Raw genomic sequence first — 23,527 nt, 5'->3', positions numbered from 1 at the left:
GGGGGTTCATCTTGTTTGGGACTTCCTGTGCTTGTGTGACTTTTTTCTTCCTCATATCAGGGAAGTTTTCTGTCATTATTTCTTCAAATAGGTTTTCTAATCTTTGCTTCTCTTCTTGTTTTTCTGGTACCCCTATTATATGTATGTTACTTTGTTTCATGTTGTCCCAAATCTCCCTTAGGTTCTCCTCCTGCTTTCTATTTTTCTCTCCAATAGCTGTTCAGATTGGGTGTGTTTCTTTACCCTGTCTTCTAACTCACTAATTCAGTCCTCTGTTTTTTCTAGTCTACTGGTAAATCTTCTATTGTGTTTTTATTGTAGCTATATAATTTTTTATTACCTCTTGATTCTTACAGAAGTTGTTGATTTTCTCATCCATCCAGTTTATGAACTGTATGATCCTTACTCTGAATACTTCTTCTGACATATTGCATGCCTTACTTTCATTTTCTGGCAATTCCCCCTTTTATTTTCTTGTGGGTTGTTTCTTTTTCTCCCTATTTTTGCTCTCACTGAAGGGTCCAAGTGCCGAGTCACATGGGGCCTGTGGCTGAAGTGGAGGGCTAGGCAGAAGGGTCATGCACCACAAGAGTCACTGGAGGGCCCAGGCACCAGGATGCACAGAGCCTGTGACCATAGCAGTGGGCTGGCGGGAGGGTTGCGCACCTCAAGAGTCACCAGAGTCCAGGATCTGGGACAAGGGGGTGGTGGGGGGCGGGAAGGGGCCCTGGCTGAAGCATCTGGTTAGCATGAGGGTTGCACACCCTGAGAGTCAATGGAGAACCCAGTCATCTGGACATGAAGCACCTGTGGCTGCAGCGGCAGGAGGGTTGTGTACCCCAAGATTCACCAGAGTGCCCATGTGCTGGGACATACAGGGTATGCAGCCACAGCAGTGGGTTGGCAGTGGGGTTGTGCACCCCGAGAGTCATCTGAGTGCTTGGGAACTGGGACACACAGGGCTTGTGGCAGTGGCGGCAGGCTGGTGGGAGGATTGTGCATTCTGGGACTCAGAGAAGCCTGCACCCAGAGAGGCTGGTGTCCTAGTGTCCATGGGTCTGTATCTGAGGTAGCAGGTCTTTGGCCGGAGTGGTCCCAGGTGGTGTCTAAGGCCAGTCTGGGTGTTGGTGAGGCTGGACTCCTAGTCACGGAAGCTCTCCCCTTCAAGATGGCATAGTTTCTATTGTTTGTTTTTTAATCTCTTTTAAGAATGCTTTGTAATTTTCAGTATATAGGTCTTTCATGTTCTTTGTTAAATTTATTCCTAGGCATTTTATTCATTTGGTTGCAATTGCAGAAGGAATTGTTTTTTTCATTTCTCTTTCTGAAGTTTTATTGTTAGAATACAAGAAGGCAATGGATTATTGCATATTGATTTTGTATCTTGCAACTTGACTGTATTTATTTATTCTTTCCAATAGTTTTTGTGGAATCTTTAGGGCTTTGTATATACAGAATCATGTCACCTGCAAAAAGTGATAGTTTTTGCTTCTTCCTTTTTTTATTTGAGTGCATTTTAGTTCTTTGTCTTACCTTATTGCTCTGGGTAGGATTTCCAGCACTGTGTTGAATAAGAGTGGTGAGAGTGGTCATCTTGTCTTGTTCCTGATCTTAGAGAAAAACCTTTCATTTTTCTGCCAATAGCTGAATATTTATTATAAATGGCCTTTATTATGTTGAGGTACTTTCCTTCAATTCACATTTTTTTGAGTGTCTTAATCATAAATGGATGTTGTATCTTATCAAATGCTTTTTCTGTATCTATTGTTAAGATCATATGATTTTTATACTTTTGTTAATGTGGTGTATTACACTGATTGATTTGTACATGTTGAATTATTCTTGTTCCCCTGGAATGAACCCCATTTGATTGCAATGTGTTATTTTTTTTATGTTCTATTGTACTCAATTTGCTAGTATTTTGTTTAGGAATTTTGCATCTGTATTTATCAGAGCTATTGGTCTGTAGTTTCTTTCTTTGTGTTATCTTTGCCAGGTTTTGGTTTCAGGGTTATGTTGACCTCATAGAATCTGTTAAGTATTGCCTCTTCTTCAATTTCATGGATGAATTTGAAAAGGATAGGTTTTAAATCTTTTTGAACGTTTGGTAGAATTCACTGGTGAAGCCACCTGGTCCAGGACTTTTTTTTTTGAGAAGTTTTTGATGGTTGTTTCAATTTCCTCACTACTGATAGGTCTATTTAGAGTTTCCAATTCTTCATGATTTAGATTGGGAAGGTTATATAATTCTATGACCTTGTCCATTTCTTCTAGGTTATGATCCTTTGTTTATTTGTAATATCTGTGGTGACTTAGCCTCTCTCATTTCTGTTTTTGTTTATATGGGTCTTTCTCCTTTTTTCCATAGAGAGTCTAGCCAGGGGCTTGTAAATTTTATTAATCTTTTCAAAGAACCAGCTCTTTGTTTTATTAAATTTTTTTTGTATAGTCTTCTTGTTCTCTATTTCATTCAATTCTCCTCTAATTTTTATTATTTCCACTAGTGGCCTGGTGCATGAAATTCATGCATGGGGGAGGTATCCCTCAGCCCAGCCTGCACCCTCTCCAATTTGGGGCCCCTTGGGGAATGTCCGACTGCTGGCAGTCAGACATCCCTCTTGCAATCTGGGACTGCTGGCTCCTAACTGCTCACCTGCCTGCCTGCCCAATCTCCCCTAACCACTCTGCCTGCCGGCCTTCTGTCCTGCTCCCCCTGTCCCCCGGCCAGCCTGATCGCTCCCAACTGTCCTCCCCTGCCAGCCTGATGGCCTCCAACTGCCCTCCCCAGCCCACCTCATGGCCCCCAACTGCCCTTTCCAGCCCGCCTCATGGCCCCCAACTGCCCTTCCCTGCTGGCCTCATGGCCCCCTAATGCTCTCCCCGCTGGCCTGATGGCTCCCAACTGCCCTCCCCTGCTGGCCTCATGGCCTCCAACTACCCTCCCCGGCCAGTCTCCCAGAAGGTCTCCTGGTCTAATTAGCATATTACCCTTTTATTAGTATAGATTCTTCTGCTGTTTTGGGTTTCTTTTGTTGTTCTTTCTCTAGTTCTTTAAGATGTGATGTTAGTTTGTTTACTTGGGGGTCTCTTGTTTCTTGAGATAGGCCTGTAATGATATAAACTTCCCTTTTATTACTGCTTTTGTTGCATCACAGATGCTTTGATATGTTATATTGTCATTCTCTTTTGTCTCTACATCTTTTTATCTCATATTTTATTTCTTATTCAACTCAGTCATTTTTTAGTAGTATTTTGTTTAATCTCCATGTATTTGTACCTCCTTTATGCAGTTGATTTCTAATTTCAAGGCATTGTGGTCAGAGAATATGCTTGGTATAATTTCAATCTTCTTACATATTTTGATGCTAGTTTTATGATGCAATTTATGATCTATCCTTGAGAATGTTCCATGTGCACTGGAGAAGAATGTATAATCTGATGTTCTTGGAGGAAAGGTACTATAAATGTCAATTATGTTAATTTGGTCTAGTGTTTCATTTAAGGCTGATATTTCTTTATTGATTTTCTGTTTGGTTGATCTGTCTAGAGCTGTCAATGGAGTACTAAGGTCCCCAACTATGGCTGTGTTTTGATCTGTTTCTCCCTTTAATTCTGTGAGTAGCTGTTTTATATATTTCAGTGCTCCTTGGTTGGGTGCATATATATTAACTAGTGTTATGTTTTCTTGATAAGTATCCCCTTTATCATTATAAAGTGTTCATATTTGTCTCTTGTTATCTTGAAATCTATTTTGTTACATATAAGTATGGCGACACCTGCTTTTCTGTGGATGCTATTTGCTTGGAGAATCATTTTCCACCCTTTTACTTTAAATCTCCTTTGTGTTTGCAGTTTAGATATTTCTCTTATAGGCAGAATGTAGTTGGGTTTTGTTTTTTGATCCACTCTGCTACTCTATGTCTCTTCATTGGTGAATTCAGATCATTTACATTTAGGGTAATTATTGATGTATGAGGATTTTCTATAGCTATTTTGTCTTTGGTTTTCTGTTAGCTCTGTGCCTCCATTGGTTCTTTTCCTTTGTGTTTCTGTCTGTTGTTTTTGTTTGGTGGTGTTTCATACTTATTTCCTCCTTTTTTAAGCTAGGTGTCGTGGTTTGGGGATTTTTTGTATGGTAACCATTAGGTTTATAAAAAATAAACTTGCATATATACCATAGCTTTTTTTAACCTATGAGTGCATCTGATCTTTATCTTCCTTTGCCAGTTCAGATCTTTACCTCCTCCTTTTTTATGTTTTTGTTGTCACAAATTATTCCTGCTTATGCTGTAAGTTTTTTGGTGCTGTTACTTGTAGTGTTGTAACCTTATGTTCTTTGTTTCAGGAGGATAACTTCCTTGAGTATTTCTTACAATGGAGGTTTTCTGGTTATTAAATCCCTCAGCTGCTGTATGTCTGAGAACATCTTTATTTCTCTTTCATATTTAAAGGATAATTTTACTGGATATATTATTCATGGCAAGTGATTTCTCTCTTTCAGATGTTTGAATATTTGGTTCCACGCTCTTCTGGCTTGTGCAGTTTCTGCTGAGACATCATATAAAATTCTGATGGGTTTTCCTTCTTTTCCCTGGCTGCTTTGAGAATTTTTTTCTTTATCATTAATTTTTGACAGCTTTAATACAAAGTGTCTTGAAGAGGGCCTTTTGGGGCTGAATTTCAATCTTCTTACTTCAACCTAAAAAGGCCCTGTTCTGTTTGCTTCTTAGATTCAAGTACCTAATTCTTTCTATAGGTTTGGAAAGTTCTCATTCACTATTTGTTTGAATAGAATCTCGGTTCCATGCTCTCTCTCCTCCTCCTCTGCAATGGCTATAATTCTAGTATTGATTTTTTTTTGGATGGAATAAGATAGTTCTCATTGCTAGATTACTATCCTCAATTTCACTAATTCTTTCCTCCATCTGGTTAGCTCTGTTTTCTATGCTCGGTAGTTTACTCTTAATCTCCTTAATTGCATGCTTCATTTCCAGGATTTCTGATTGGTTCTTTTTTTTAATGTTTTTATTGATTTCAGAGAGAAAGGGAGAGGGATAGAGAGATAGAAACATCAATGATGAAAGAGAATCATTGATTGGCTGCCTCCTGCATGCCCCCTACTGGAGGGGAGGGGGTCAAGCCCACAACCCAGGCATGTGTCCTTGGCTAGAATTGAACCTGGGACCCTTTAGTCCATAGGCCGACGCTCTATCCACTGAGCCAAACCAGCTAGGACCTGATTGGTTCTTTTTTAAAGTTTTAATCTTTTTGGTAAAATTCTCATTTTGTTCATCGTTTTGTTTTCTGAGTGCATTGAATTGCCTGTCTGTATTTTCTTGCATCTTGTTAAGTATTTTCAAAACTGCAATCTTGAAATCTCTGTCATTTATATCACCTATTTCCATGTGTTTCAGCTTGCTTTCTGGAGATTGTTCATTTTCTTTCTGGTCATCATAGTTACTGAGGTTAACCATGGTATTTGCTGTCCTCCTTTGCCTACGCATTTATCTCTGAAGAGTTCTTTCTACTATTTCTAGTAAATGGCACTAAATCGCAATATTTTTTTACCTCTCTGATCTCCCAATCTTGAACCTCTGTGGCTTCTGTCAGACAGTACAGCTGCACTGCTTGGGGGTGGGGTTTGTTTTGCCCTCACTCTAATGGCAACCTCTGACTCCATGGGATCCCATCCCAAGCTCTCCTCCTGGGATCAGTCACAGGGGGAAACAGCAGTTCTACTGTAATAGCTCTTGGTTTACAGATAATATGCTCCTGGATCCAACTACAAGGGCAGCAGGAGGCGAGTTTGGGGAGTCCAAGCAGTGGCAGGGCTCTGTGGTTCCATTTCTTTGTCTGAAACACCACCTCTGGCCCAATAGTGGAGATCTGCATAGCAAAACCCCATTCTCCGTCAAGCATCTGCTGGTTCAGACATTGTTCGTCCCTTCGATGCTTGCCCGGCTGGGCTGCCCCTCTACAGCTCTCTGTTCCTTCTGGCCAAATGAAGCCCCTGCTACTGCCAGATTTCTGCCCTCTCCTGCCAGCTGAGCCATTAGGCTTCAGGGCTGCATCTGTGGGCTGTCTGTGTTTTCCTCCCTTCTTGTCTTCCCATTTTTTTATTTCCAGTTGCCCACCTTTAGATGTTTCAATGCATGGGTCTCTCAATAGTGTGTCTGTGTTGAGAAGGGATTATTTGTTGAATTATAGTTGGTTAACTTGTTGAAATTTCAGGAGGAGAGGGCAAGGGGCTTTCTCACACCACCATTTTTCTGATGTCCAATAATTACTTTTTACTTTTTGGCACTGAGTCTTAAGCCAGCCAACCTTAAAAAAATATGTAACAACTAAAATTATTTGATGTGTGCTGTTGTGAGACTTTGTATTTAATCCCTTACTCTAATTTACACTATCTTTTCTTGTAGTCAAAAAAGCATCCGAAGATTAGGATATACATATTCACTTAATGATTCTCTTCACAATCGGACACAATACAATGATGAGTACGTTTGGAAGTTACAGTCTAAAGAAGATTTTATCAAAGCTAGGACTCCAAGAGAGATTGGGAGTCACAATTCTCACTCCAGTCAAGTAAGATAATACCTACATATCTATTTAATTGAATACTGTATCAATAATCCAATACTGAGAGTTTGAATATATCACAAAGATCCTTCATCATCTACAGTTATGGTTCTTCTTAGACTCTTTTGTCTACCTTTTCACGTTTATTTCTAAGTACTTCTTCCCTAGCCCCTCATTTTAAAATGAAAAAATTAAAATGAAATTTACATAGAGAAATTATCAGGGAAAGAAGGGGATGGAGAGGGAACTTGAAGATTAAAAGAGACTTGAAAGACAAATTTGGGACAGTGAGCATCCCTTACTATTTTGAGGGATTTCAGTGTAAAGGCAAACTGAGAAATATTTTAGTAACTAGAGGAGAAATAGGATGAAGAGAGAGTTTTCTTTTTAAGATAGGCGAAATAAAGGCAGGCTTCGGTACTGATAACCTCCCAGGAGAGAGGGAGGAATGGAAGTTGCAAGAGAGAGGTGAGAATTGTTGGTAATGTGCTGGAGTAGACTAAATGCAGGCTTTCGGGTTCCAGGTGGGGTCACCTGCTGGGTGACCCAGCAACTCATCTGCCAACACAGATGTGGTAGCTGACAGGTGGTGTGGTGTGCTGTGTAAGTTCTCTTCGTTGGCTTCAATTTTCTCATGGAAATAGGAAGCAAGAGGAAAGAGAGGGAAGATAGAAAGGTAGTGGAAGTTCTACATTTTATAATCATAAACCTCTTTGGAGACAAACAGGAGAGAAGACTTGGGGCTCCCAAGGCAAAACAGCAGCTGTCCTTCCTGTGGCCAGAGTTAAAATTCACACGTCTTCTCCTCTGGTCTTGTCTGAATATTTCTAGTTGGAGGCACAATTCTTTGGACTTTACAATGATGTATTTTTCATTAACATAAAAGTTAAAGAAGTGATAAAGTACCCGTGTAAACTGATAGCTTTGTAAACTGGTGCATCCTGTGGACAGGCACAGAATCTGCATGGTGCGCACAATGGGACATCTAGCTGAAACTGGGAAGGCTTAAAAGAATATGTATACACATGCATGCACACATGAACCATTAGGTGAAACCATGTGATTTCCTTGAAAATTGTGTTTTTATTCATAGGACTTCTTTCACTGGACACTACCTCTAGTTCACTCAACACCAGTGAAGAGGTACTTCCCTTGGAAAATCGCTGCTTCGATGGACAAGGTCAGGAAGGCTGTATCTAATCAGTTTATTTCCCATACTAGGAGAGACTTTGTGGACAGAGCCGAAGGCAAGTGTGCCCATTTCTCTTCTTTACTGCTAATGCACTAGGCACTGGAGTCCCAGTTGTCTCTTTATTCAAAGAACTCACAGGAGAGACATGGGAAAACTGCAGTTTACCAACAGATACAGTCAAGTATAAAATGCTGCATGTTGTGAGAAGTGCAGGATGCTGTAGATGTGAACAATGGGACATCTAGCTGGACCTGGGAGAGAGTCCAGGAAAGTCTTCTTGGGATGAAGGACAAAGACAAGTGAGGCAGATGAAGCTGAAGGCGTTAAGTTAAACATCCTATTTCCAATTCTGAACTGCTTATTTACTATTCTTTAAAATTAGAACTTTTATTAAACCAGTTCATGCATATACTTAAAAATAGTTCCCTACAAGCTCATAATGCATAGCAGCAACGTCTTTACCCACCCGTCTATGCCCAGTCTTACTACACATTGATAATCATTTTCAGTCATTTCAACTGTTTTTTCTTATGTCACCCTCTGCATTTTAAAATACTGTGCTCATTCTGCTATTTTTTTGTTCATCAATTTTAGACATTATAACTGACTTTCTTATATGGCAGTTGAGGATTTGTCTGTCCTATAACTCTTCCTCACTCTTCCTCCATCCATGCTCTCAAAATAATTATATTATAAAGTTTTGGTTAATTAAAATGTTAGGTGTTATATTATGATTATGATATGATATATATGTAAATATTTACCACTGAGCCAGGTGTTATTTTATGATTATGTCTCTTTTTACTTTTTTTCTACCAGAATTAATAACCTTTTTTCATTTGTTTACTTTTCTATGCGCCTGTCACTAATTTTTTTCAAATACTTTGTCACACACTTACCAAGATTTCCCCCAAATACAGTTTCAGACATTGTATCAGTTTGAGATTTTACTGGAGAACTGACACCTTCCATTTCCTCTAATCTAGAAGAGTTGCTCTGTAAATTTGCCACCCAACTGTGTCCTGGTACTTTTTCATCATTCAGGCATTTCTTTGGCCTCTTCCTGCTCTGTATCTCCTTTCCTGAGTCCACGTGTTTCCCTTCCCTCATTTTGCTAAGACACATCTTCTAGTAGCTTCCTATTAAAAGGGGTGTAGGAGGAACTTTTTGAGTATGTTCTTACCAATATGAAAATGTCTTTTTTTTCTTTCATTATATTTGTTGATAGTTTGTCTGGGTATAGAATTCTAAGATGATAATCATTTTCCCTCAAATCCCTCAAATGACTTCTAGCTCCCAGGACTGGTATGTAAAAGACTGATGTCATTTTGATTCCTGATTCTTTCATTTTTTTTTTCCTGGAAGCTTTTAAGACCTTCTCTTTATTCTGGATACTGTAAAATTTCACATTTGCATGCATTACTGAGAATCTCATTTATTATGTTGGACAAACAAAGATTTTTTAAATCTGGATACTTATGACCTTTGATTTTAGAAATTGTTCCCATATACTTTTCCCCTATTTTTCTCCCATTTCTTTTCTCTGTTCTCTTCTGGGACTCCTATGAGTAGGTTTGATCCTTCAATTTTCTTACATTTTCTCTCCTACTGTCTTCTCTTTGTATTTTTATCATGTTTAATTAAAATGTTTTTTACTTTTTAGTAAAAACTCTTGATTTCAGGTATGCAAAGGGTCTGGGCAGATGGGCAGTTTCCCGTGTGCATTGCCTTTGAAAAACTGGGCCTTAATTTATATGTAAATAGCAATGCTGTGTTCATCCCCCTTCTACCTACTAAGTTGTCTTTATTAGTCTTTATTGTGTAAAATTTCACTCATAAGTTTTAGTTTTGTATTATGTCCATTTTTTAATTGCATGTTTATACTCTTTGCTACAGTATTGTTGAGTTTTGGGTAAAGGCCATCAGCTGTATGGAGAAGACAGAACAATCGCTATTTATTCAGAATTGCTGCTTTACATTTCCAGAAGAGCTTCCGATGCCAGGACAGTGGCCGCTGGAAAGCTGCAGGAGCTCTATTCCAATGCATTTTATATATTTTTAGAAACCAAATAAATGCAGATAACTATTTAGTATACTAATTATATTAAACCAGCAGAAATATAAAGGCAATAAAGTATATACATATATATATGGGGGGAAGGGAAAGATTAAAAAATAGGTTTACAACCAGACACGGTGATAGCCCTAAATGTATTTCTCAATCTGTCTTTCTTTATCGACCCCAGAAGGATTTGAGTTGCTGCAGCTTTAAACAGAAAATCACCGCGCATTCACTAATTGTGGACACATAAATATGCTTTTAGTACTGCTTTGCTTATGTACAAATAAAATATCTGTAGTCTGTAAAATAAAATAAAATGTTTTTTACTTTTTAATCCAATTCTTTGTTTTAAATTTCCAAGCTCTCTGATTACTTTCTAAAAATAATATTCTGTTCTTGTTTTGTGATGCAGCAATTCTCATAAATTTTAGCATATTTATGATATACTTTTTAGTGCTTTTATCTGTTCTTTGCTTAATCTCTATTTTTCTCTGTGTCTTAATGGTCTAGTGAAAATCTAGGGGCTTTTTGTTCACATTTACAAGGGAGTGAAGGCAGATTTACTATGAAACTAATAAAACTTAAGTCTCACTTTTCTGGACTTTTTTTTTCCTTAGAGTGTATTTACTTAAAATATTAAGCTACAGGGTTCACAAAATCTGATTAGAGGTACTCACATCTGATTGGAAACTACATACAGAGATGGGGCTTGTTGGCTGGTGCTTGACTTAGGTAAACATTGGTTGTTGTATTCTGAGAGCAGGATTGGGGAAGGGGCTGAGAGCTTCCTGCTTGCTGTGCATACTCTTCCTGAATCCTCCCTTTCCTCTGGTCTAGAATCTCACTACACCCTTCTGTTAACTGGTGTGCCAGAAACCAGAACTCCTTTGATTCAAGTTTGCACTAAATAAATCTCTAGTTAGGAAGGGGATAAGATCAAAATATCTCCATATTGTAGATAAACATTAAGGGTCATGGAAAAACATCAGAAATGCCAATATTCTTAAAGAATGTCATTGAGTTTCCAATCAAAGTTGTCCTTTCAGTATGTGAAAATTACCATGTGTTCTTGTGTAAATAAATGCCAAAGACCTGTCAAGACACTCTTCTAAATCTCTTAATTCCATTTGCTTCTCTCTCTCTCTCTCCATAGACACTGCCTTCATTCAGGCTACCAATATCTCTCCCTTGAATGACCTCTAATCCAACTCCCATCTCTGGTTTTGTCTCCTCTAGTTCATTGTCCATCCTATGGCCATAGTGAGTATAAATTACATCACTTTCCAGTTCAACATCCTTCAATGACTCCCCATTGTCATCAGGGTCCTGTGAAATCTGGTTCTTGCCCACTGTCCAGCATTTCCCCTCACCAGTCCCCACACTATGAGACTGATTGCTTTCCATCCTCCAGACTCACCAAGCCCCCTGCAGCCTCACACTTCACACACACTGCTGCTTCTCTGTGAACTGCCTCTCCCTTTCTTCTTTTAGCCCATGTCCATTCATCATTTAAGTTTAAATGCAAGCTGATTTTTCTCCCAGGAGTCTTCTCTCATCCCCCAAGTTTGGATCAATGGCCTTTCCATATGTTTTTATAGTTCCTCTTCTGCAGCATTTATTACATAGTATTATAATTATCTATTTTTGAGGGGGGGAGGTATCTGTTTCTCTAATGCAGTACTTTAAGTTTTGGAAGCTCAGGGATCTTGTATTACTGAGTGTACTCATAATTGAATTATGGTGAATGAGTGAAAAGCACTAAAAGGTACTTTTTCCTCAAAAAATTCAGGATTGGAGAACTCTGCTTAGATGACTTATAATAGCAAATAAAAACAACGGAATTGGTTCTCACTTGGCTATAGATTATGTGCCAAGAGTCCTAATGGTTTTGAATGGTCCTTGCTGTAGGTTCACTTTTGGATTGGACCTTTCAACAGATGCCACACCTAATCTTAAAGGAGCCAGTCTCTCTCTTTGGGCTCTAAGTGATGTAGTGTTTGTCACCATTATCAAATGGAAAAGAAACCAGTGGTACCTGAGCTCCTGAGGAGAGGGATGATACTGGCCTTGGAGGGGTCGTTAGTTTTGGGCCAGGTTGTCTTATCTGTCTATACTTCAGTACCACTGTAGGGAATTCAGGTGTTGGTTGGGCCCCTTTGTATCAGGAACTTCTCTCCTTAATAGTGCTGAAGAAAATCATTAACATGACATTTTATAAAGGCAATGAAAGCATTAGTTGAGAACTAATAACTGAGAATTATTTTATGCATTTATTACATATGCAGTCATTAGTGTGTACTTCACATTAATTGCTAATCGACAGCAATTATGTTCTAATTTTTCTTTTGTTCACTCATTAACTTAGTAAATATTTAATGCGGTCTATTACTGTGAAAAGCACTAAGGATCAATAAAGAATATAACTATCTTTTTCTTCAAAGAAACTCTGGGTAAGTCTAGGCCCCAATTATTGAGTTTTCTGGGTCTTCATCTCCAATTGCTCTACTTCTTGTTGGTCCATCCTGGTCCACATAGACCAACCCCTCCATAACCTTCAGAGCCTGGTTCCTAACTTATCTCTCCTGCTTCCCCCTAAGCTACTTTTCCCTGCCCTGCATACCTTCCACTCCCGGCAGACAGACTACATTTCATGAACACACTGTGTACCTTTTGCTTCGGTGTTGGTCCTTTATCAAAGCACTCCTTTTGTTATGTCTGCCTTTTAATTCTCATCTTTCTTCCCTTTCCATAATGGAGCTCATTACACTCTCTCTGGGCTTCTGTAGCACTTATTCAAGGCTCTGAATCAGTGATTCTTAATCATATGAGAAGATCGTTCACAATATAAGTGCCTGGTTCCCACTGCTAGAAATTCTCAATGTATGGGATGAGGTTCAGCAGATATAATTTGGAAAAATCATCCCTGTTATTTCTGATGCATTATCTCGATGTAATAATTATTGATCTAAGTGTTATACTTGCAAGACATCACATTCCACATGTGTTTGTACTGTATCTTTTTTTCTAATCATGCTTATTTGAGGTTATCATAAGGTAGAACAATGGCTTAATTATCTCTAACCTTGGCACAGAACACATATAGGAACTAAACACATTTGCTTTTGAGTAGGGACATCAAGTATTTCAACAGGAATTTGTTTTTCTCCTATGAAGCTATTAGTAATTTATAGAATCCAAGTTATAGATGGTGTTTACTAGGAAAAATCTCAGATGATTTTCGAAAATATTTTAAGGGATCTCTGATTTTGAGCTCTAGAGTTTCCTTCTCTCTGTAATCTTGTATTCTCCTGAGGCAGCTTATAGGTTCATTATGAGGGTCATTGAGTACCCACATCCTGTCTTTCTGAGTCATCTAAATTAAAAGCATGCTGATCTAGACAGAGATAATTTTTTAAAAATCAATAACAAAACGCTCCTGGGTTTCAGTAGATAATATCACATATTGTATGATGTACAATGTACATTTGAATGTATTTTGAAAAGACCTATTGAAAAACCTCAGAGAGAAGGAAGGACGGAGGGATTAGAGATCAACCAAAGGACTTGTATGCATGCATATTAGCATAACCAATGGACACAGACACTGGGGCAGTGGTGGCTTGTTCTGGGGGGCAGAAATTGTGGGGGGGGGTGTCAATCGGGGAAAAAGGACACATAAAAAAGAAAAACTAATTGGGAACAAGAATTCACTTTAGTTTCAATAGTAATTGGCACCCTTTGGACATTGCTTATGACATCCATGGTTTTAACATCTTTGTCCTGAATAAAGTTGGGGGTGTATGCTTCTGAACCAACATTTTGTAGCAAGAATTAAAGGTGAACTCATGTAAGTGAGAAGGTTATGACCATCTCCTCTAGAATCTGGTCGAGTGCTATGAAACTTAGCATTCAATTAGTGCTTAATAAATATCTAATGATTATTTATACTAATAATAGAGGAATATGCAAATTGGCTGGGACACCATCATGTAATGGCAGCAGGGCCATGGCAGAGAGCTCTTAGCATGCCTGCGCCAGGGGTCCAAAGCACCCAGAGAGGAAAGGAGAGCAGATAGGCAGTTAGGGAGACCAGGCCAAGAGGGGAGAGCAGATGGGATCAGGCCAGCAGGGGGGAGCAGTTAGGGGGATCAGGTCAGCCAGAAAGAGCAGTTAAGGGCCAGCAGGGGAGCAGTTAGGGGCATCAGGCAGGCTGGCAGGTGAGCAGTTAGGAGCCAGTGGTTCCAGATTGTGAGAGGGATCCTGGATTGGAGAGGGTGCAGGCTGGGCTGAGGGACTTCTCCCTCACCCCCCGCCCCCCGCATGAATTTTGTGCACTGGGCCTCTAGTAGATAATGATTATAGAATATTTGTTAGCAGATTTATTTCAAAGAAATAATAGTGGTATTGTCCACTAACAACAAAGATGTTACCTAACCCTCCACAGTAAGGAATAAGCTTTGAGTGGTAATGGGGATGATATACAATGCTCCATCTAGGGCTGTCAGGTGCAGCAAATAAAAATACAAGGTGTCCAGTTAAATTTGAATGATATCAAGTAGATAAATACTGAGTACTTACCTAATCTTACACTAAAAATTATACATTATTTGAAATTCAAATTTAACTGGCATCCTGTTTTATATGGCAACCCTAGCCCTATCTAAAGCACCTCTCCCTGCTCCCTAACCCTGCCCCAAGGACAAGGCAGGCCTGCTGGAGTGAGGAATGCCTTTTGAGAACAAAGAGTACTCCTAACCAGCAAAACATGTATTCATTAGAAACTGCTTCTAATCACTTGAGCGTATACTTTCTGTGCCTGATAAAGCAGAACATTATTTCTTGATTGAAATTGACCATACCAGTAAATATAAAAAGAGTGAGGTTTAGAGTGATAAATTGGAAGCTACTGCCAGAAGCTAAGTGGAATGAAAATATGACGCTATTTAGAAATAACTGACAAGGAGTAATCATTGTCTTTTGTTTCCAACCTCACCCCAGCTCAGAAAATTAAGCAAAGTTCTCAGATGTTTCTGGAACGGAAAAAGTTACTTTCCCACCCCACAGACACTGAATTTCGACACAATTACCAAGTTCCAGCTAAAATTCCTGAGTGTCACGATTTTAGTTTCAAATATGGATGCTACTCACACCCACCAATTGCTTCTCAGGGCCTAGGTAAGTGCACCTGTAGCTTTTATTTATTTTATTTTTCACATGTAGCTTTTTAAAAATTTTTATTTTTTTCTCATCTGCTTTCACTTTTGTTGTTGTTGATGTTAATCCTCACCCAAGGACATTTTTCCATTAATTTTTAGAGAGCGTGGAAAGGAGGGGGAGAGGAAGATAGATAGAAACATTGATGTGAGAGAGACACATTGATTGGTTGCCTACCTCGTGCACTCTGACTGGTGCCTGGGATTGAGCCTGCAACCGAGGTACATGCCCTTGACCATAATCAAACCCATGACCCTTTAGTCTGTGGGCTGATGCTCTATCCACTGAGCCAAACCAATTAGGGCTCACCTGTAGCTTTTTCAAGCAACTTTAGGGCAACCACTTTGGGTCCCCTCCCTGTTAGGGGGAGTCCATCTATCACTAAATTTTGCTTCTGCTAACAAAAGAGAAAGCAAACAAACAAAAATTAAGCAACTTCATAGATGTTATCCTCTTGCTTAAAGATTCCTCTTAATCTTAATAAGAGCCTCAGAGAATGACAGTGATCCCTGCATGGAATTAAAACTATGCCTCCATAGTACCTCCCCTCAAATTCAGGGAATGAGTAAGTCTCAAAGAGAAATGACTGCTTATTCCAATAAATGAGTGCATCCTCGGCCTGGGAGGGACAGGTGTTAGGATTGGGGGACACCCCCCCCCTCCATTATAATATGAAAGGAAGAATTCAGTTTCTATAAATTTATAGGAAAAGGGATTAGGTGGGAATCAAATTGTCTTGTCAATTATTCGCTGAAAGTTTATCCACAAGTCACACCCTTCAAGCATCTTCATATTTAAGGGGTGGGTGTGTATGTGACTGAGATTTCTATTGCTTTCAACAGAAAAAGTTCCATGACCCAGCCACCTCCACACTGCTGGCTGAGAGTTGGGTGTCATTGTGAGATAGTGATTGATTCCTGGCATTGAGTTGGGACCAAGTAGTACTTTACACAGAAATCACAGAACAGATGCTCAGCATCTGGGGTTAGAAGGTGGCCTGGAAGTGACTTGTTCTAGATTCTCACTTCCTATGTGAGTCACTGCTAAACCATACTTGCCAAGGGGTGATATCATCCCTGCTCAGACTCTTCAGAGGAGTACTCATTCCCAAGGAGTTCCTTCATTCTTAGATATTTTAACTGTTTGAACATTCTGAACAGTTAGAATCTTTCTTGCTCAACTTCTAGCCAATTTTTCTTCTCCCCACAGAGTATAAATCTATTGTTCTGTGAAAACCTTAGTACATGGCTTCTAAGTCTCCTGCACTAAAAGCATTTTCAGACCCTAAAAATACTTCTCAGATGTGGTGTCCAGTCTCCTCACCTACCCAGTCCCTCCATCAGGCCTATGGTTCATTTCAAGGAGGCAACTTGGAACTGAAGCAGTGTTTAAGGTGTTCTCCTGGTTTACGAAGATTGGACAGATTGTGGACAGATTCTCACATCATCTTAATTACTTTCATTTATTTATTTTTTTGGTAACTCTATGACTACTAGAACCCACATTAAATGAGCAGTGTTCAGAATCAAATGTAAGTGGCCGGCACCTCACACCTCCATTAGTCTGAATGTGCAATGAGTGCTGACTGTAGATGCCATCATTGTTCCAAACTGCTCCTCGTATGGCACCTGGTGGAGGCCTCTTTATGTGTGAGTCCCAGTCTTCCCAGGAGATGGCATGAAAGGGAAACAAAGCAGGAGGCAAATGCTATCATCCTAACATGCTGACCTGCAAAAGAGTTGATTCCAGGGAAAACTTCTTTTCTGAAATTAGTGGTCAAACTCAACCTTCTGGTGATCATCTCCAACTCCTCCCACTCCCACAGTAACAGTGCTGAGTCTCAGGCACTCCGCCTACCCGAGTCACTCACACAACGCCTCCTGTTCCAGCACCATTAAGCAGACATCAGGTTGGACTCAGGGCTGTCAGGGCGTGCTCAGCCAATAAGGGCAGAAGTGCCTTGTTTGGTGACAACATCTGTCTTTCCTTCCCTGGTGGCCCCCTAGTCCCTTCCGTACTATGCAGCCACATGAAGAATCAGGACCGCACAAAGAAGCAGACCATATACCAGAGTGACTACGGGAAAGCCTACCTGGATTTCTTAATGATCTTGAACTCATTTACTCCCTCTCAAATAACCGAGTACCTGCAAAGTGTTTCCTACAAAGGTAAGATGAGGTCTTGAGTTACTTGTTCATGAATTTACAGGTCATAATACATTGTTTTACATGAAATAGAAATTGTTCCAACTTCCAGACACTGTAGTTAAATGTTCACAAAAAGAAAAATATTGCCTCAAAATTTCCATAGTTTTTGTGCAAACCTCAACCCATTGAAAATAAATTTCCCTTAAAAGAGGCCCCAGTAACTTTATTCCCACTTATTAAAAAGGAAACAAAGCTTTTCATTCATTTCTAACCTTACTTGCCTGTGGCTGAATTGTTCCAGGGTGACTTTTGCTTATAGTTAATGGTTTTCTCCGGTGGCTGTGTATACTGTCTCATAGATTTCTTTTATTCTGTGTAATCTTTATTTCCTGTTTGGTAGTACTTTTCTGTGACAGGTGTTTTAGGGTACATGAGTATTTTCACATGTCACATCCTCAAAGAGAGTAAGTGCCATCCTCAGTACCTGCTGACCCACTCCATGTAACAAGGACTTATCCCAGGTTGGGGCCTAGTGACAGGAATCTACTCGGGAACATCTCAGGGCAACCGGCCAGTCTGGACATGAAAAGTGTGAACTCGGAGAAGAGGAATTGGAGGGGAGGAAACGATACTCATCTGACAGCTGCCTCTCAGCACCCAATGCTAGTGTTCATGCCCTATGATTCCTCATTTTTAAGCACATGACCAATGCAGACATGTATATTTATTTAAAGTGTATACATATACCACTAAACTAATGTATTATGTTTATTGTAAATCAGAAAAAATGTGGAAGGAGGAAATAAGAGCAAACGTAACAGAGGTTAGTGTTCCTCCTTGCACCTAGTGGACCATCTCAGTCGCCCTGCCTGTGTTCTAGGCTATGTGGTGGTCACTGCCTTGTTCCGTGCCCTGTGGTCAGGCTTGAACTCAGAAGAACTACCAGCTACTCAGTAACCTTCTACCTTCTCTTGGGTCCCCAATTTCTGTCAGCAGCTGCTGGGGTCCAACCCCAACAGGTCCAGGGGTCCCCAAAGGTGTGGACGGAGTCGGCGAAGAAGGAATGACACGGAGACAGCGTTCAGTTGATCAGCAGCCTAGCCAGGATCTCTGGCCAAGTTCTGGTCAGGATCTCCAGCGAAGTTCTGGTTAGGATCTCCAGCCAGGTTCTGTGTCCATGTTCTCTTGCTAGGTTCTCCAGCCAGGTTCTCCAGGTTCTCCAGCCAGGTTCTGAAGCCATGTTCCCTCGCTAGGTTCTCCAGCCAGGTTCAGTCACCAGGTTCTAGTCAGGTTCTCTTGCCATGTTCTATCCAGGTTCTGTAGCCAGGTTCTGTCTCTAGGTTCTTCAGCCAGGTTCTCTCGCTAAGTTCTGTCTCTAGGTTCTGTGGCCAGTTTCTGTCCAGGATCTTTTGCCATGTTCTCTCCAGCGAAGTTCTTCGGTCTCTAGGTTCTGTGTACGTTCTGTGTCTAGGTTCTGTGTTCTGTTGTCTTGTTACATCTGTATTTATACCAGTTGATTCAATCCTATCAATCTCTATTCCAACTGTTAGGGCGTTTCTTATCTCCATTCCAGGGAGTAAAGATTATGTAGCTTAAGCATGATTGTTCATAGTTAAAGTGATTAATTACCCACCTGACACTTAGTTAAGGGGTTTTATTCCCTCCCTAACTTCAGGGGAAAATCCCTACCTGGGGAAACAACCTTTCTCAGAGAGGTCACCATGGTTAAAACACATAGTGCCAAGAAGGTGAGCAAACATATTAAGAACAGTATGCCATATATGCCAGGTCCCTTGAAACAGCAAGGATGGACCGGCTCCCGGCAAGCAGCGATGATCAGAAGAGCTTCTGAAATCCTTGATGAAACTCTTTTATTCATGGATTTGCTGCTCCACACCAGACTGAAACCCTGCTGGAGGCAAGACTAAAAAGGGGATGTGTATGAATGTGCTTGTGTGTGTGTGATTGATTATATGGGTTCTGTGTGTGTGTGTGTGTGTGTGTGTGTGTGTGTGTGTGTGTCTGTGAGGGGTACCTTCCACCCTCACAGACGAAGGGCTGTTGCCCTAAAGACCCCTAAAAGAGCTTGAGTGTTGGATCTCAAAAAGGTACCAGCAGCAGATGTCCTGCCTTGCTCTAAGGCAGAAGCAAAAGTCTGTATTTCCCATCAGGAACTTTATTCTTGTTAACAGATGCCTCTGGGCCAGTATGACACACAGAAAGATATCGAGGGGCTCCTTGAAAGATAGAGTCCATCTCAGATCTTCCCAGGAGGCAGAGCAGAAGTGTGCAGTGGGCCAAGCCTGCTCTTTGAGCCTTTCGCCAGTTTGGGTTCAGATGTATAAAACCATCACCTGCATTTTATCAGGGCTCAGCTCACCTTTAGAAGCCACCATCTGTTTGACCTGTAGATTGAGTATTTCTGTCTTACGGAGGCAGATGCTCCCATCTGCCCAGAACTTGGGACACAGATGGAGCTGTCCCTTCTCTGCCCACATGGATACCATGCAGGCTGCCAGGCCCTCTGTTCTTGTCTGTGTGTCATTTGCAATCAGAGCCTCCGCCATGTGTCCTGAGTGTGAATAAACACTCCTTACAGTGCTCTGGCAGCCTCTGCTCCACTTCCTTGGGTAAACTGATCCTTCACAGAAACATTGTCCCCAGTTGAGTTTTTCTCCCTGGACAGTTGAGACATGACCTGTTACCTGACAAGGAAGCTTTGGGGCCAGTCTGGGCATTGGTTTCTTCGTAGCTGGCCCGCTTCCCTGGGTCCCTTGGGACAGCACTGAGGGCAGGCACCCCAATGCTCAGGCCCTGCAGCCTTGCCACTTTGCACTGACTTGAGTCATGTAGGATTTGCTTCCAGTGGGTTCTAGTTTTTCTTTCTTAGCTTTGCTTTAGAGTGGCCCACTCATCAATGCCAGCTGTGCCAGAGGCTGACAAGCAGGTAGGAGGCTCCCGTGAATTCTGAAGCCAAAACCTCTTGTCATGTCCACTGTCTGGGATGACACTAATACTTTTCTGGCAAATATCTCAGCAGAGCTCATTTGTGGCAGAGCTGACTAGGTATGCAAGAGAATGCAAACTGGGCAGGTATGTTAGGTTGATTTATCACCACAGCTTAAGTTATTTTATGGGATTGTACCTCTTAGCACAGGTTTAGTTTGAACGAGAGAGGGGAAGGGGAAGGATCAGTATAATGGCCTAAGTCAGGGGCTGGGGAGGTGGCGGGGTGAAGCGGGACTGAGAAAACTCCAGGAAAACACAAAATAAAGCCTGAGAAGAAGGAAGGAGGGGCACCTGATGGTGAACTTTTTGTTCCCGCTAACTCTGCATGTAGCTCTTTGGTATTGAGTTTCTGTATTTACAACTCGAGGAAATTGAAGTAGATGTCTGTAGTGGCCATTCTGATTTCAAAATGGGTTTAATCTTCAAGTGATTCAAACATCCTGAGCGGCTTGCCCTTTGGGCCTCTGTTATATATTGGTAAAGACAGTCATCTCCCCACTTACTCCCCCTTGAAAGACAAAATTATCTGAAATCTGCTTTTCAGAATTTTAAGCTAAGACTCTCCCCCCCTCCCCATCTGTTCCTCCAATTAAAACTTCTATGAATATGGCCATTCAAAGGGTTTTTCTTCCTAGGGCATGTTCAGTATTGTTAAAAATGCATTTATTTACTCACTCGATCAGCATCATTAATCGAATACCTATAACACTCATTTGTTACAAAGATACATAAAAAACAAACCCCCCTCCTTAGGGGGAGACAATGCGTAGTTATCATGGCTTGTCAATCAAATACTCTGTAGGTCCAGTAGAAGCCTGTGAGGGGTACTCTCAACCCTTTGGGCCAACAGTGGTTAGGGGAGGCTGCTCAGAGGAGGCCTCCTTTGCGTGACAAGGATGAATTGGGTGACAAGGAGAAGCAGGGCCATTCCTAAGCAGATGAAACAGCATAAACAAAATCATGGGGTCTAAATCTGCATCCATGCATAATAAATATGGATAGCATTTGGATTACAACTGGCAGCCTTTTTGAACAGTTTTAAATTGACATTAAATTTGACACAATCTCATCCTTTTTATTAATTTATGCCAAACTTGATTCATCTTATATGCTTATCTTTAGTATCAAAGATTATTTTTTGCTCCTCTTAAAATCAACTCTTTCATGTAAGATTGAAAAATAGAGACATTTTAGGCTGAAAATTAGGACTGACAGTAGCCAATATTGGCACTATGGAGCAATACATTGCTAGTAGTTGTACAATAGTACAATTATTCTGGAAATAGATATGGAAGTTTCTCATAAAGTTCAACATATACCTTCTCTATGACCCAGAAATTACACTTCTACATACTTACCGCCCCCTCTCCACCCCCCCCAAAAAAAGCAAGGCCCACAAAAAGACTTGTACAAACATGTTTAGAACCACTGTATTCTTAATAGTCCCAAACTGGATACAACCTGAATCTCCATCATCAACAAATGGTGATATACTCACATAATGAAGTAGTACTAGCTAATAAAGAATGAATTATTGATATATTCAAAACAAGGTATCAACCTCAGTGTGCTGAGCAAAAGAAGCCAGACACCAAATAATATATTTTATATGATTTAATTTATTCTAACATCTACAACAGGCAAAACCAATCTATGAGGAAGGAGATCCTAGAACCTTAACTATCTTGGGGTTGGAGGTATTGAATGGGAAAAAGCATGATGGTTTTTTTGGGGGGCAGTGGACATGATCTACACTATGATATGGGTGTGGGTTACACATGTGGTGTCAAGCCATTGAATTGCACTGGAAGATTAGTGCATTACACTTTTCATAAAGTATAAATTTTCATAAAGTGTGAGATTCCATTTTAAAAATGCTGGGGTCCAAAGATCTGGGTAGGGTAGGGATGGTTCAAAATTAAATGTGAGATCACAAAAACAAATAAATGCAAGCCTAATTGGAGAGAAAACAGGAACAAGTTCACACACAAACACACATCTGATCTATAGACCTCACTGGCTTTGAAACATCGACCGTGATAACATGTGGTCATTTGCATTATTCCTTTCTTTTGGTTATTCTGGTTTGGGCTGCACAAGTGACAATTGCTAGGCATGAGCAAAGTTTTACAGCTCCACTCTGTACTATTTAAAAATATATAATTAGAATTAGGGAACCACAGATGTTCAGGCCAGGCAAGATTCTTTGTTTTCCAGACAGGGGACTTGAAGGTCCTTCCCATAGTTATTTAACACTCAAGAACAGTAAAGCCTACCAACATTGGTAGAAAGAAAAACAGCCCTGGCCTCAATGGAACTTTTGGAATAATGGTCTCTGTTATTTACCATCACTATGTACTACTATGAACCCAGTGATAAAGGGTAAAGCTATAGTATTTATTGAATGTCTTTATGGACCAGGCACTGTCTAGGTGCCTCACACACAGCATTCCTAACCATTCCCACACCTGTGCAAGGTAACTACTATTACCTGAATTCAAAGATAAGAAAATAAAAAAGGAGGTCAAATGACTTGCTAATACTTGCCAGTGCAGAACTGAAACCTGCATCTATTTCATTCCCAAACCCATGCTCTTTCCATAAAAACTTGCTAATCCCTTGAATATTATTTGCCCTATTTAATCAGTAATCACACAACTGTGCCTTTGTAGCCATTAGACATAATATTCTTTGATTACTTTGGTTTCATCAAATTTGTACATAGAGTGCTATTATAAGATATTTGCCTCTCTCCTAGAATTTCTCTATTTAGCACTTAAATAGTTAAATGGAAATTTTCATTCTATTTTTCTTCATAATTTCAGACAGAAAAATTCTTGATCGCTTTATTCGCTCTTACTATGACACTGACAAAGGGATGAATGAAAAAGGAAAACAGTCCAAGTGAAGAAAATATGAAAATCAAGGAAAGGGCCTATGGGGCCATTTTATAAAAATATCAAGGAAAAACAATATCCAAATTGTTCCAAATATGATATTTGTGACTTTGTGTAATTTTGTTTTCTTTCAAGGTTATAAATCCCTACCCCATATGCCATCAAAGCTCTTAACTGTATCCAGTAGGTTTTAATATAAAGTGTTTTCAGCCTTAGCCAGTTTTGCAGTGGATAGAACGCCTGCCCTCAGACTAAAGGGTTGAGGTTCCATTCCAGTCAAGGGCCCTAGGTTGCAGGTTGACCCTCAGCGAGGCCCCTGTGGGAGGCAACTAGTCGATGTGAGTGTGTCTCTCTCACATTGATGTTCTCTGTCTCTCCTCCTCCCTTCCATTCTCTCTAAAAATATCCTTAGTTGAAGCTTAAC

At 40.3% G+C, this 23,527-nt stretch overlaps 1 protein-coding gene across 1 annotated transcript; it reads left to right on the top strand.

The window, feature by feature from the left end:
* Positions 1-7,753: 7,753 nt before the first annotated feature.
* Positions 7,754-23,114, top strand: TEX26 (testis expressed 26; the record flags this gene model as incomplete). Its single annotated transcript, XM_081083932.1, has 4 exons — positions 7,754-7,829; positions 14,835-15,011; positions 17,057-17,218; positions 23,032-23,114. The coding sequence occupies 4 exons, from the start codon at positions 7,754-7,756 to the stop codon at positions 23,112-23,114; spliced, it is 498 nt and encodes a 165-aa protein (XP_080940058.1).
* Between the last annotated feature and the right edge of the window lie 413 nt (positions 23,115-23,527).

The sequence above is a fragment of the Myotis nattereri genome (genome assembly GCF_964212035.1).
Source record: "Myotis nattereri genome assembly, chromosome: 2".
Classification (NCBI taxonomy): domain Eukaryota; kingdom Metazoa; phylum Chordata; class Mammalia; order Chiroptera; family Vespertilionidae; genus Myotis; species Myotis nattereri.
The sequence above is the reverse complement of the archived record's forward strand: the minus strand, read 5'-3'. Positions and strand labels throughout refer to the sequence as shown.